The sequence below is a fragment of the Channa argus genome, chromosome 8 (assembly GCF_033026475.1).
Source record: "Channa argus isolate prfri chromosome 8, Channa argus male v1.0, whole genome shotgun sequence".
Classification (NCBI taxonomy): Eukaryota; Metazoa; Chordata; class Actinopteri; order Anabantiformes; family Channidae; genus Channa; species Channa argus.
Genome location: NC_090204.1, coordinates 12,507,797 through 12,523,001, shown reverse-complemented (window position 1 = coordinate 12,523,001; position 15,205 = coordinate 12,507,797). Strand labels below are relative to the sequence as shown.

Sequence of the window (15,205 nt, the reverse complement as noted above, 5' to 3'; positions counted from 1 at the left end):
CAAGATATGGGGTCAGAGTAAGATTTATTTGCTAATAAACTAAAACCAGGACATCATATTTGGAGGTCACCCACCCAGATAACAATACTGCAGTTCTCCTTCTACACTTACACAATTCTGTGACAGAGTTAAAATACCCAGAGTTAAAATACCTAATTTCAAATACCCGATTTTACCTTTTTCTATTTACACATTTAGCAGACATGAAACAACAATTATTTTAAAAATGTATTTTACCAAACCCTGGTTTCCATAATTGAGGTAGGGAATTAGGGAAACCTGATTTTCTACATTCACGGAACAAAAGTAGAAACAGTCCACCCAAAGTGCAACTACATAGAAGATGCTTTCCCCTACATATTTCTTCATATTTCAGACAGTTTTCTGTGTAAAAATTAGCAGTTAAATTCAGTGACAGATGCTTCCAAAATAAGACAGAAGTAGATGAGAAATTATGTTACTTATCTGCTAGATGTTTGTGGATTTACAGTAACCAGGTTTTTCAAGTGCAAGTAAATATGATCTCTGTCTGTAAATCAGTCTGTCAGATCATTAACTCTCCTAGGGATCATCAGTTAGTCCACTTCATAAGACCAACGAAAAGCACCAGACACTGATGATCCTGATCTTGCAGCTTTGATAGTGTAGAATCCACTATATGGCTGGTTGTTGACCTGTCTCCTGAACAGGTGGCTTCACATTTTCATTGTGTGGGATAGAAGAGTTGCCTTCAGGTAAGGCTCCCAGCTCCTAAACATAGGGTGGTTTAAATCATAAATATATTACATACTATAAATGGCTAAGAGCATATTTTCAATTCCCAAAACATCTGACACTGACATTTAGTTGCATGCTTAATTTGTTTTTTTATTGTTTCCTACAAGTTCTCAAAGGGCAATAAGATTTAATAAACAAAATGTATTCGTATGCAGTAGAATGCAACATTTTTATTGCTGTGGCACACAAAATTAAGGTAGCTCCAAGTAAAGAACCAGTTGTTATCAAAACACCATTAATGAAATTCTAATTGTTTGTGGTAACAGAACAATTTGGCAGCTCCTTAAATGAAGCATTGGATTTTAAGAGATTTGAGGTATTATCAAGTTCATGTTACAAGTATGTCATAGCATCCCAGCTGAAATCTACTGCTTTAATCATTTCTTTTATTAAAGTTGAAAGAAACTCAAAAGGTGAAGCAGCGGCAACACAAACATACATGCTATCTGTTGAATCTATCCAGAGGATGCTGGTGAAATATATTCACTAGCATAAGACATTATCAGAAGCTATACTCAAAAGACAAAAGTAAAAGATAAAATACCTAAATAAAATTATAAAGTAGTTTTTTTTTTACCATTTTATGTTGCATGTGAATATTCCATTACTCCATGAGCAGTGCTGAAGCATTAAAAAATAACCAACATTCAGCTTAAGTTGCAGTTATGGTTGAGAAGAGCTATTGTTCGTCTTAAGTCTTGTATTAGTAAAATAAATTTGACAAATGTATTTTCACAAGAACTCACCTCTACATCACTCCGTGAAGGCTGCTTCTCTGCTGGTTTAGTTCTGGGTGCCGAATCTTCATTTGTCTCCTTTGATTGAGCTGAATCTGATTCAGTCGGTTTAGTTTTATCTTGGGCAGAAAGACTCCTACCACTTGCTCCTGTTGGCTCCTCTTGTGCCTCCTGTTGGTTTTCTGAATTTGGCTCAGTAGAGACATTCTGCTCTGCCTCACACCACCCACCATCCATCTCATCTTCACTGTTGGAAAGGTAGACAGTTTGCAGAGTCTCCACAGGCAACTGGGATGGCTCCATCTGGAGTCTGTTGCCCCGTCTCTGATGAACCTGGTTCCTGTGTAATCTGCCATCATAGACTTGATACCTTGGGACTTGTGGTGGTCCGTCACCTCCTCCCAAGGGGCCAAGGAGTCGCGGCTGTGGTTGCACCAGCTCTGGAGCAGGTGGATCCCTTCGGGGGCCACGCAGAGGAGCAGTAATGCCATGCTGGAAGGCTGCTTGCACACTTCCATACATAAACACCTATAAAAGGATTCAAATAAATATACAATTATTGACACTTTTTATCAGAATTTATTTACGTGTCAGTGAAAATATAGGAACTGTCCTCACCACAATAGCAAGCACAATAATGAGGAGAACTGGGATCTGCAAAGTTACTGGTAGATCTTTGAGGAGGGCTCGAAGAAACTCACTGATCCCCTGGCCTAAGTGCTTCAGCGGCTCTGTGATGAAGGTTGTGATGGTAACGGAGATTGCCTAAACATGAGACACATGTTTAAAACACAACTTTGTACACTATGCACCATTTTCACAACTTTTAAAGTTCTAATGCTTAAGAAAATTTGAGCTTTGTGAGCGTTGCGATTTGAGCATGGTGTAATTATGATTACAATACAACATTATGGAACTAAAATCTGAATTTATAGCATTTGTCATTATTTCAGGCTTTTTAGATACACAGCTTTCCATCTATCAGCCACAACTTTGAAACAACCTAATGGTTTTCTGGGTCTTTGTACCCACAGACCAGTTCATGCCACAACATTAAAACCATCAGGTGGTATTAGAGTTGTGTCTGATCAGTGTATACAACCCCAACACAGCATAGAGACCTGCCTTGGTTGGAGGTACCAGCAGAAGGGGATTGACTACAAGGACTTCATAGAATGTTTTACAAGGGTCGTCCTGGAGAGTCCAGGTGCTTCTGTACCACTCTGCAGGGAAAAGAAACAGTTTTCAGCACAGAAAACTGAAGCAAACTAGACAGTAAGCTCAGTGAGCAAACATTTAAAATAACAGACATATACCTTTAATTCACTCCAAATAATTTTGGACATCAAGCAACATGTGAGGACTGAGGTAAATGCAGGACACAGTGGGTGAATGGATCAATATGCAGTATGTTTACTCTTGTTATTAGTTACCTTTCAAACTATCAGTCCAGCCAATTCTTTGCACTCCAGTGCATTTTTCATTGAAACTGTCCATTTTTACTATGTTCTTTTGGTGTTCAGCAAAGGCAATCTGAAAAACAAAATCTAATGGTAAACATCTTGTTGGTCTAAAGGAAGTTAAATGACAGCTAAAATAAGAGAAAGTGAACTGAACAAGCTGGTCTTCACCTTGTACAAATAAAACCAGTTCCAGATTATACTGACAAAGAAGCAGACAGCAAACAGTCTATGGAACTGTACAAACCAGGAGACCGTTGACCACAGTTGAGTGCAGATGATGGCCATAAAGACCAGAACACACAGCCCCATCTGGAACACAAGCAGGGACAACCATTTGTAAACCAAAGTAAGTATATTAAAAAGCCAGTTGGACTGTAAACCTTGTCATAGCTTAGGAGCTAGTTGTTAGAAGTTTAAAGTTTAGTTGTCAAATTGAAAATAATAGGCTACATGAAATCAGTGGATTTTATTGGGGTCTGTAATGCATGTTAAAAACTAGAGGGTAAAATTTGTTTACCACTACATAATGAAAAACCAGTCCAATGTATGCAACCTTGCCTTTGATTCCTAACATTCATTACGCTTGCAAGTGTTTGGTTACACAGTTCTCACATGATATTGGGGACAACGCATCTGCATACACTGTGGAAAATTAATAACTGTATATCTGCATATAAACCTTTTTTACAGTGCAAATTTATAAACCAAATTGTACCGACTCTGATCTGAAAAGAATTAGAGAAATCTGCTCTAAAAGCAAAACTTGTTTTTTTTTCGACAGGAAAGCCTCAGTTTAACTTTGTATCCAGGAGAAAAAACAAACTTCAGACTATAAAGAGTGGAATTCAGTTTTTTTCCCCAATAGACAGCACATGACTGACGTATGTTAAAGACTTGTGAACAAAAACTTTAAAGAACAAACTTACTTTTAACAGTGTGTCAAGCTCCACACCAAAGGTGTCTTCAAAATGCCATTTCCAGGCTTCAAAGTCATGTGGTCTGAGATCCACCAATATCTGACTGATGGCGCTGTCCAGAGCTCCTGTTCTACAGCCGTCTTCACCCTCGAGAAGTGTCTGAATTTCTGTGATGGACTGTTGTGACAGTTTGACCTTGGCATCGTAGAAGCTATCTGAGGAGTCACTGGGCTGGGGAGAAAATGTGACAAATGGGATTCAGTGCCAGTATAATGCGTTGTGCCAACTACAGCTGGGTCACATCTAATTACTATTTCAATAAAGTTAAATAGAGCTAGAAAAGTCAGGATACTTTATTTAACCAGAGACGTGTGTGGGTGCTTATAAGATTGGCAAAAATGATTTGACACATAATACATCCAAAAATGAGTTGACCACCTACCAAACCAACCCTTCGTATTTCATTTAAGAGTCTGCTAAAGAATCTCTTGAACACTGGATTGCATGAAGGTGGCTGTGAGATGTGTTTGGTCTTCTTAGGTTCTTCAATCTGAATGGAAGCAAAGCAGAATATTTATGTCTCATGATTGATTCCATTAATGGAGTTTTTCCCCCCCATTTCCCAGATATGGATTTTGTATATTATCGAAGGACAATCAGGTGGGCAGATGCTTCTTTTTAAGAATAGAACTTGTTCTTTCTGGTTGAAGGATGAATATTATTCTCCAGAAAACATGTGCAGGGCAGTCTTAAGGATTTCATGAAAGACCACTAGGCAAATGTTTTAATTTAACCGTTATTTTATGCGTGATTATGCTTCAATTTATACATAATAATTTATCTGCTTTGTATGCTCGTTTATTTTTTTTCTCATGTTTTCTATTTACTTTCCTACTATATGTACAAGCGGTCTTGTAACATTATCAAATCAACCCAAACCACTAACCTGTCTCTGCAGATCCTCTACATGTCTGCTACAAGATGCCAGCTGAGCCTGGCAGGAGTCCTGAGTGTACTCTCTTCTTTTAGTCGCCACATTGTTATAGTTTGCTGGCTGCAAGTCATACATAACACAAAGGTGTAAGAGATATATCATAGAAGCTTCATCCTGTTCAGGACAACACAGATTTTAATAAATGCGCGTTAAATATCCAGTGTCATCCAACCTCAGTAGGTTTCCTCATCGTTTTGGTGGTTGCATCGTAGTTTAACATATCATAAGGGTCTACCCAATCGTCCTCCACCTGCTGTCCCATGAGGGCCAGCGACAGGCTGCATGCCAGGACAACACGAAGCATCCTGGCACAGAGAGTAGAAGCGCTTTCCCAACTACCCATCAGCTGTTAGCTGGCTTGGCGTTAGCTAGCTGAAGTGGAGAAATCCAAATAAGTTGAACAGTTTACAGAAAGCGAAAGTACTAGCAGTTAAAGTCTACTTTATTTTTGGCTAACGTTAGCACCAGTTATGTGAAATCAATACCATTCCAACCTTGAACTGCTGTTAATATGAAGGCATAATGTTCGCTTTCTAATACGCGCTGGTGGTAATGTTATTCGCGAAGTAATCGACACTATTCTTCTTCTTCTTCTTCTTCTTCTTGACTTGTCTGGGGCATCCGGCGTACTTGGTGCATTAGCGCCCCCCTTCTATGCCAGAGTGTGACCCTAGGTTAACTAGTTTGGGTAGTACATGTACATAAATGCCATTAAACTTCCCTTGACTTCCCTACATTCAAATATCTCTCTACTTCTATCTGAAAGATGCCTCCAGATGACATCACTTAAAAGAACCTTAAATTCAGATTATGTCATCTCGTTGCTCACACTATGGAGTTTGTAATGATAGTCAACCTGTTTTGTTTTTAGAGCTCCTCCAGATGACATCATCTGAAATATATCTCAGTCTTATATTTTCTTTGTAGAGGCGATCTTACTTGTATCCGATGGTCCAACAATTAGTTTACTCCAGAGATCATTGTACATTTATTGTATTTGTTTCTCGACTTATAATGGACCGAACAGTAATCAAAAACAGTAATTTCACAAACACGTTCACATAACAGCTTCATCAAACAAGTTTCTGAAAGTATAGCTAAATCCACAGAACACGGCAAGAAACCGTGGGCCTCCACAGCTACACACTTAGCCTTTCACTTCTGCTTTGTATAGAAGTATAAACGCAAACATCAAAGCAATATGATAGCCTTAATGACATCATCAGTACACATACGTATACTTCTTAATCTAATTAACCTTACAATACCCAACACCAATACAAAAATGAGGAAACTCATTCTTCTTTAGTGCTTCTTCTACAACTCTTTTATCAACCTCCTCCAACCTTTTTCCATATAACTGTAATTGCCTCATCCCAGTTGCATTGGTATTCACTGTCTTTTCGGCTACATATTCAAATTTAGGAAGTAACTATAAACAACCTCTTGAATTTGACCTCTGGAATAATACAGATATGACACAAACCTTAATAGGGTGTAAAAATCTAAAAGTGAGTTCATTCAAATATACAGTACCTCTCTGTATATTACTAAGATATACTCAAAATCCAACTAAAGTGCAAAAGAGCTAGGCTACTTAGTACAGGCCTATCAAAAGTAAGTGTAATAATGAGCAAGTTTTAAATTACAATTATTTTCAAATCAAATATTGATCTGTTAGCTGGTGACTAACAGTTTTTATAAGTAAAAAAAAAAAAAAAAATTATAATCCCAACGATTCAGTACATTGCAGAACGTTGCAGTACGTGGGTCAAGAGCAACCTTACTTCAAGGAGGCCAGGCAGATAAAATATGGAAGTGATTTGATTGCAACCATAAAAATCAAATGTAAAATTGCTATATTCGCAAAAAAGGCAAACATTAATTGAATTACAATTTACCAAATCATTTATTGTTAGAATGTGTATATAATATTTACAAAAGGAATACTACCATTTTTAAAGAACATTTTGGTGTTGTAATAAACTTGTAATGAATTTACTGTGATCTACAGTTCAGTAAATCCCCTCCATGCAAGTCAAATTATGTACGTCTTCCAAACAAAAAAAGACATACACTGAAGACGAGCATTTATTACCACAACAGATCTTGAGTGACCAGAGGTTTACACAACCTCAAAAGCAGCTAAAAGGGGGCACCAATGGCAATGTTTTTTTGCATCCGTCAATGCAACATGATCGGGGGTGTTTAATCACACACCAAGGTAAAATTGATAAGGGTTGGAATTTATTTTCCTTTTCGCCCTTTGCCCCCCTTTGACTGTCTTCCTTTTCCTTTGCCTCCTTTAGCCCGTTGTTCTTTCCTCTGCATCCCTCGCATGTCTTTCTTCATGCGACTGTCCACCACCTTGAACACTCCCTTAACGCCAGCAGGCCGTCTCACCTTTCTGCCGGCTCCCTTTTTGCTCACAACGTATGTTATTTCCCTCTTCTCTTTCCCCAGGCCTGCTTTCTTGTAGATACTGACAGAATGAGGGAAAGTCAAAAAAAAACAATTAAAACATAATTTTTCCTAGAGGTGTAGTTTTATGTCAGCATGCAGGTCCAACCCTGCAGGTGTGACATCATACCTCTTCAGCTGAGCCATTTTCTCCCTCTCAGAGATGTCCACTGTGTTAACAACTGCCTCCGCTTTCTTCTTAGCCTGCTCCATCTTTTTTAGCATCTGGAAAAGTCACATTGAAATGAATTAAGACCTAGAAAAATAATATTAGTTATTCACTGATTCCCAAGTGTCCTAAAAGTCTTAACTCCCTGTGTCTTCAACCGCTTTTTAAATGATCTATTATCAACAATTGAACCATTATCATTTCCCTTCATCTTACCCTCCTCTTCTTTCTGGCCTTGGCCTCAGCAACTCGTTTGATGGGTCGGGCATCGATCTCCTTCCATTTTTGTTTGTACTCCTCCACCATCTCCTTGGTGACTGGCACTGGTTTCTTACGATGTTTACATTCATCATCCAGAAACCACTCCGGTACATCCCACGGTTCCTCTGAGCTAGCAAATCTGCAGCAGCACACAATGAGCAACATATGGTAAACTTTAGCAACTAAGATCTACTAATACTGCTGTTCTCTGTCAATATAGTCAACACTAGTTTCACTCAATGATGTGGATTCAGAGCAATAGCTTTGTAACTGGTTAGGAAATAAAATCAGAGTACAAAACCAACCAAATGCCCCCAAGAGTAAAATTTCTAAATATTATTATAAATAATATTCTAAATATTAATTAAAAAAAATTATTACAATAATTTAATATTTTTGTTTCTTTTACATTCAGATACTAAGTGTAAACACAATGTGTAACTCTGCATACAAAAAATGATTTGTCACTATATGAAGAACACTGTTCACATGCAGTACCACAACAAAGGTAAATATCACATTATGTTTGATAAATCCTTTCTGATACAGGGCCACCACAACCACACCCACACACCTGTGGAAGGAGCTGTCCACCATGTCTCGAGCTCTTTTCTTAGATGTAGCAATCTGGCAGCCAAGGGCCAGACCTTCAGCATCCAGAATCCTAGCTTTCTTACCTAAGCAGCACAGAACCACATGAAGATGAAACACACGCACAGGATTGATGCTCCACTTGGTTACTGGTCTTACCTAGTTTTAGGTAAAAACTGGTAAAACAGGTAAAAACACAGCAAATGTAAAAATGTGCTCCCCCTTTTCCTTCTCCATGTTCAAGCAGAAAACACTCTACTTATTTAGGGCTTCTTTGTTTTATTTTTTTGGCAAACCAAAAGTGTGCAGGAATAAATGACATTATTTTTTATTACTCACTGGTGCTTTCTATGGGCATGACCTTAAAGTCATCATCATCTGCCTCGCCAGACATCTCACCAGCCCCTCGGGCCTGCTTCATCCTGCTAATCTCTCTGAAAAATGAACCAAAGTTTAAAGTGATATTTTTTGTACATTTGTTCAGCTGTTAATAAAATATATTCAACAAAGCACCATAGACAAAATATATCGGGTTTTACTTCTCATCATCGCTGCTGTCGTCAGAGTCACTGTCCTCTTCAGCTACCTGTGATGGTCCCGCTTTTTCCTCCTTTGGCAGAGCAGCTTCCCCCTCCAATTGAGCTTTTACTTCTTCCTCAGCTTTCCTCTTTCTGCCTTTTCCTAATAAAAAAAGAAGAAGAAAAATTACAGTTGTTATGTTAGTCTCAAATTTAAGACAGGTACAGTAGTACCTTTAGAAAAGTGATGCAGTTTGTTTTATGGTTCCATTTTTGAATAGGAACTTTTTTTACATGTAAAATTTTTCAACATGTAAATGTATTAAAATGTAAGTGAGAGGCAGGGTACACCCTGGACAGGTTGCCAGTCTATCTCAAGGCCAAAGCAGAGAGACATACAAAGACAGACAAACAACATTTCACACATTTAGAGTCGCCAGTTAACATGCAAGTCTTTAAGATGGGGGAGGAAACCAGAGTACCGGGAGGAAACCAATGCAGTCATGGGGAGAACTTGCAAACTTTAGACAGAAAGCCCACAGCCACCCGTGTATTTAAACCACAAACCCTCTAGCTGTGAGGCGGCAGCGCTAACCACTCTACCATCGCACTGCCCAGGGGAGGTTCTTACCTGTTAGTTTGTTTTGGAGCCACTCAGTCTGTTGAAGTTCGCTCTCTGCATCTCCTTCGAGGTCAATCTCAGAGAAGATGCCCTGCAGGCCAGTAGAAGGGTAAATTCACAGGTCAGAGGTGGTACAGTAATTGACTCAAGTGTAAGCTATGAGGGAAATTAATGATTGTGTGACGATGACCAATCACAGGACATCTCACAAGATGATGTGACTGTCAAAATGAGAGAACAAGGAAATAATTTTAGAGCTTGTATAAGTGAGGTTTGTAAACAAACCTTGCTGAACCACAGGTTGGTCTCTCGCTCCTTTTTCACATCCTTTCCCTCCAGTTCCACAAGCAAACCACTCTGCTCCTGCCCTTCCTCCTCCTCCTCTTCCTCAGCAAATTGTACTCTGGAAATTGGATCCAAAAAATTAGAGAACACATTTTTCTCAAGGTATGAGCCACTCACGGCAGAACTAGACTCACAGATACGGGAAAATAGAAATTTGTTTAAATTGTTTAGATCAACCCAGTTGGATGAAACTGAATGTTTGCTTCAAATGCAAGGGCTTAATTTGCATGTGGACAGGTATGACAACCTAATGATGAAGTGTAGGATGAACATCAAGATACATCAATCATCTCACCAGCGCATTGTGAGATGATTGTTGTCCCACCTATGCCTAAACACTGCCTTGCATTTTTTGATGCAGTCTTCAACAGCAACTTACTTCTTCTTCGGGGCCTTTTTCTCCAGCTCTGTCTGTCTGTGTTCTACCTCTTCTAAGTCCTTTTCATCTAAATCAGAAGCCAGAGACATTTTATCTGCCTCATCATCCTCCTCATCCTCGGACAGGTGAAGGTCATCATCTCCTTCCGTCAGAGTGTCGGCCGCCTGCATATCCCCTTTAGATAAGTCAACCAGCACCTGATTGAGAGTGGTGAAGACCAAAGAAATACCAAATGAGACTTTCTAAAACCCTGATATGCCTCTATTTAAATGTCGGAGACTTAACTTTGGATTTTTTTGAGCTTGAAACAAAAAAAAAAAAAAATGGAAATGCTCAAAGTCAGAGCTGTGAAAAAGGTGACTTCTAATGTAAATCAGCTGCAGTGTTTCATCCAAAAAATAAAAGCCAGAGTTTTTAGGTTTTACTGTAGATACATTGAAATTTAAATCCATTTAGAAACTAAAAACGTATTCACTTCCTTGAATATATTGATCTTGTTTCATTCCAGTATCATGGTAGATTTAATTTGGCTTTTTAGAGAGAAGAAAAAAAATACAATTAAAAAAGTAAAAACAGATCCCTACAAAGTAATTCTAAATTGATTACTAATCCAAAACCGAAAATAAATGGTTGCATAAGTATTCAATTGTACAGAGGGTGAATACTATTATCAGGCACCGTATACAAATATAATAATGTGTGATGTGTTCAGACAATGCATCAGCCCATGTGGGAGATATTTTACTTTTTTTTTCTTGATGGTGCCGAGGGAGAAAAGGGATGAGTCATTAGTGTCAGCGATCGAGACACCTGGTAAGTCCATCTTCAGTTCAACTCTCTCCCTCTGCTTTCTCCGCTCCTTCAGCAGCTTCTTCTTCTTCCTGATGGAGCATGACAGTTCAATAAACTCTGCTGTCTTTTTAACAGGTATCAAACCATTAGTCATAACTACATATTTCTCCACAAGAATCCAAATTAAGAGCTGTAGTTTGCCTATTGTGAATTCAAGTGTAACAATACATAACTACCAGATTTGCTGCAACTTAAGACTGTAGGTAAGAAACCACAGTGACACTCTTTAATATGACCAAACACTATTCAGACAAACTTGCAATTAAGCATGACTCATTAATCAAACGAATAAGAAATGGTTACAGAAAATCCCAAAAATAAAATTGCTAAGTAACAAGAAAAAGGTTCATTGTACCGTCTGAGTTCAGCCACCTCCTCAGCTTTCAGTTCTGCTAGTTTCCTCTCCATTTCTTCCTCCTCCTCTTCTTCTTCTTCTTCTTCTTCTTTCTTCTTCTTCTTGTCTGGTTCTTCCTCTGAATTGCTCTCTTCTTCCTCATATGAACCGAGGCTAAAAGATAAAGCAGAAAAAAGTTTTGACCTTCTGTGACACAGCAAATACTTTTTTGTGGCTTTTTATAAATTTGCTGTCAAGCATTGTCTACCTGATCTCCTTGCCAAGTTGCTTTGCCTCTTCTTTCAGTTTCTTTACCAAATATCTTCTCAGCTTGGACCTCCAGTTCAGCAGCAGGCTACAAATGTGGGGCAAAAAGTGAAAATACACTACTGGCAGCACTGACAAACCTTTCCCACATGACCACGTCACGAATTAAGCACAGACATCAGTAGGACAACAGGCTTACCGGAGCTCTTTACGACCCAACACTTTGATGTCGCGACAACACTCCTTTATCTCGTCACTCGTGGCAGAGTGAGACTCCAGGTCTGCGTTGTCAAAACTGATCTAAATGATTAAGACAGAATGAGAATAGCAACAAAAATAGGTTTTTAGTCTGATATCTCATGCATCATTTCTAAATAAGGTGATTAACTTATGGCCAATTCTTCCTTGTACCCGCCAAGAACCATGTATATACACTATAAATGCATACATGCTCCGACTCTATACTGTAATTCATATACCTTGACATGTTCCACAAATGCACAATACAAAAAAAAAGCCAAACTCCTTTGTTGGTAATATTTGATTGAACAGTATGAAAAAGAGACAAAACTGTAGGTGTAAACGCTTCACAAGTACGGTGTGAAAGATGATCCGAATTCCATCTTCGTTTAGCATCTTTGACAAGCTTGGACAAAGGTTTGGGGCAGCTAAGGCAAATGAGGTACATTGTCCTCGCCTCTCTTTGATCCTTAGCTCCACTTTACCATATGTCAAAGTGGTTTTAGACAAGATATTAAACCTTCAATTTGAGCCCCTTGCATGGCAGCTCTGCCATTGTGTGCGTCCTGGCTAATTTCCTGATGGGAGAGATTTTTAAAAAAAGTAATTTGAAAGTAGACGGTTTTTTTAAATGCTATACTGATATCTCACCTCACTGGCTTTGCCCAGAAAGTCCACAGGGTTGTCAGCTTTTAAAAAAGCAGTCACCGTGAAACTGTGGTAGAGTGTCAAATCACCATCTTCGTAACCCTCTGCCTGCAACAGACAAAGAGCTGTTTGGTCACAAATGGCTATTTGAAGCCAGAAAATGTGTTGTGTGTGACTGACAGCTATCACACCACATACAGTAAAAAGCTAAATTATGAGTAAAAACCTTTTTAGGTCAGTAAGAACAGATTACTTGAAAAGGATTTTTTAAACTCTGCTTATGTATTACTCCATCATCCCACACAATGTACATGCCTTTGGCTTCTTGACAGGAATCAGCTCCCTCACAGATTTGGCCTGCACCTCCACCTCCTTAAATGCATGTTTGGGGTCGAAGAACTTACTGTCAATTTTGTCCGGTGCAATGAAGCCTGGTTAAGAACAACAAAAACTTAGTGTAAATGTAATAGGTATTCATCAAAATTAAATATTTCTCCTCTAATCCGAGTATAATTTGTTGCTGGAACTGACTCTGACAGATGACAAAGATCTCAGCAGACTCATTTCTGGATGCCTGTGGCTTTGTAGCCTGCACTTTCTTGAAGAATTGCTGGAAGATCCAGAGCAGCGGTTGGTAGTCTTTGGAGCGGAAGACCTTTGTGACGAATGTGCCACCTTTGGTCAGAAACTCACAGGCCAACTTTAGAGCCATAAGAGTCAGATGAGCTGGGGGTGTAGAGGAGAACAGAGGGACATCAGCCTCAAAATTATGTCAGAAATGCAATTCAGTCCAAAAAAGGAGGAAAACATTAGATTTTTTCATTCAAACTATTATTGTCAGTTCTACCCAAGATGTGATTTTATTAATTTAATGTTTTTTCAGTCTGTCTTTAAACTTTTGTTTAGCTATACTTACCTTGTGAAAAGGCATCATGTTGCCAGTTGGCTCCCACATTTGGGGCTCCGTCATTTAAAACTACATCAACCTTCCAAGTTTGCAGCTCCTTTCTTAAAGCCTGCAAAATGAGAGATATCTCACTTAACCGATCCTAGTTAAAAATCTATCTTAGCAACAAAATAAATTTAGATTTTGGAGAAATGTTATATTTGGTACACAGTGAAGCTCTCCCAGCAGACCAGATAAGAAGCCTTCTCATTCCCTGAACCTTGCAGCCCCTGCCTCACCTGTTTGCATTTCTCAGTAGTGATGTCTTCCTGCAGCGTCACTACATTGGGAATGGGTTTGATGGGCACAAGGTCAACGCCTGAAAGGAGAAAAATGTAAAACGTCCAGTTATCCCAGTTATAATATTTCTTCCTGAATTTTTCTAAACAAATACATGAAACCAGAGATAAAACCACATTAACTGCTTAAGCCACTGAAATTTTTTTCTCTATTTTAAATATACAGTTAACACAATGTTAAGATAACAATTTGTTCCCCATGTAAATAATTTGTTGTTGGACTACAAGAAACTTTTTTACTCTTTTCTTCACAGCAGCAAACAATCAAATAAAAGACAGATTAATTGATTAAACATATCAATATCTTCAGTAGTTCGGGGTAACTATGATACTGAGCAATGATTTAGAACCACAGAAGAGGATGAGAGTTAATTGACTTTGAAAATAAAACCAGAAACTCACCAATAATAAGACTTGAAACAGGCATAAACTTGGATGCTACCTGTAACCTGCAAGGATATTTTAATTAACACCGTCAGTGTAATACATTCCCATGCTCCTCTGTATGCTGGTCACTTATTTTATATAGTTTGTCTAGGCAGAGTATATAAATATAGAAAAGCTCCATCTTTTACAGTTTGGGTAAAAGGTGTGTCATTTTAGCATAATGTCCTTGTCATAAAAAGTATGTTATGGTTTAATGTTACACAATATAATTTATAGAAAGTATTGTGAGGATTGACTAACTGACAAAAACACTACAGGACCACAGCAAAATAAAAAAGATTAAAACACCACCTATTTCATTTTCTGAATACCTATTGTTTAATTTATGATTTTATTAAGTGATAAGTATCATCACTGTTTCAATGTTTCAAATGTTTATGTTTCCTTATTTTTAACTCTCGAGTAGTAAATTGTAGGATCAGACGTTGAGAGGCAACTCACCATCCACCCGGAGCAGCACACAGGTCGACCAGAGCCCTGGCTTTTTGTAGAAACTGAAATTTACGGTTGAGCTGGATGAGTTTGAAGGACGAACGAGAGCGATAACCTTAAAAAAAAGATAAATCAAAACATCACTGACAGCTAGCGATTTAAATTCCGAATCAAGCAGCTTTTTTTAATGCAAGCTAGTCAGCTAACAAACCGGCTACCTCAATGCTTACAGTTTAAAGCTTATATTTCCTCAGAGCAATACGTTACCTGTTTCTTTAGCAAGATGGTAAAATTTATCTTTTCTGGTCTTTCCAACTTTTAGTTTCTTCCCCATGTTTGAACTCTTTTTAAGTGAACTCTAACACACAGATATCACTTTCTCGTAACTTAAAGCACCCACACGTCCATGAAAACAACACGTGTGGCTAAGTCGGCGCCGAAATTTGACGTCACGCTGTAAATTTTTTTTCTTCTTCTTCTTCTTCACTCAGAGCGGTTTCTTCTTCT

General features: G+C 38.4%; 2 protein-coding genes across 4 annotated transcripts; both read right to left on the bottom strand.

Moving 5' to 3' along the window:
• Positions 1 to 7: 7 nt before the first annotated feature.
• On the bottom strand, positions 8 to 5,511 carry clcc1 (chloride channel CLIC-like 1). 3 transcript variants are annotated; one of them, XM_067513852.1, is made up of 12 exons: positions 5,383 to 5,511; positions 5,061 to 5,260; positions 4,841 to 4,948; positions 4,337 to 4,444; positions 3,904 to 4,125; positions 3,146 to 3,286; positions 2,948 to 3,047; positions 2,640 to 2,737; positions 2,133 to 2,279; positions 1,524 to 2,042; positions 1,355 to 1,398; positions 8 to 750 (listed from the first exon to the last, which is right to left on the bottom strand). In XM_067513852.1, exons 2-12 carry the CDS (start codon positions 5,229 to 5,231, stop codon positions 696 to 698), a joined length of 1,713 nt encoding a protein of 570 aa, XP_067369953.1. In that variant the 5' UTR covers positions 5,232 to 5,260; positions 5,383 to 5,511; the 3' UTR covers positions 8 to 695. The 3 variants fall into 3 exon arrangements, with proteins under 3 accessions (XP_067369953.1, XP_067369954.1, XP_067369955.1); XM_067513853.1 differs by having other exon boundaries at positions 5,374 to 5,493; XM_067513854.1 differs by lacking the exon at positions 1,355 to 1,398 and having other exon boundaries at positions 5,061 to 5,484.
• Positions 5,512 to 6,773: 1,262 nt separating this feature from the next.
• Positions 6,774 to 15,141, bottom strand: ftsj3 (FtsJ RNA 2'-O-methyltransferase 3). The gene is made up of 21 exons (XM_067513861.1): positions 14,966 to 15,141; positions 14,708 to 14,813; positions 14,222 to 14,268; positions 13,760 to 13,839; positions 13,491 to 13,590; positions 13,106 to 13,300; positions 12,890 to 13,005; positions 12,578 to 12,682; positions 11,886 to 11,986; positions 11,688 to 11,774; positions 11,441 to 11,593; positions 10,979 to 11,114; positions 10,234 to 10,430; positions 9,795 to 9,912; positions 9,519 to 9,600; positions 8,909 to 9,050; positions 8,709 to 8,803; positions 8,353 to 8,455; positions 7,734 to 7,917; positions 7,479 to 7,573; positions 6,774 to 7,370 (listed from the first exon to the last, which is right to left on the bottom strand). Exons 1-21 carry the CDS (start codon positions 15,030 to 15,032, stop codon positions 7,136 to 7,138), a joined length of 2,544 nt encoding a protein of 847 aa, XP_067369962.1. The 5' UTR covers positions 15,033 to 15,141; the 3' UTR covers positions 6,774 to 7,135.
• Positions 15,142 to 15,205: the final 64 nt, after the last annotated feature.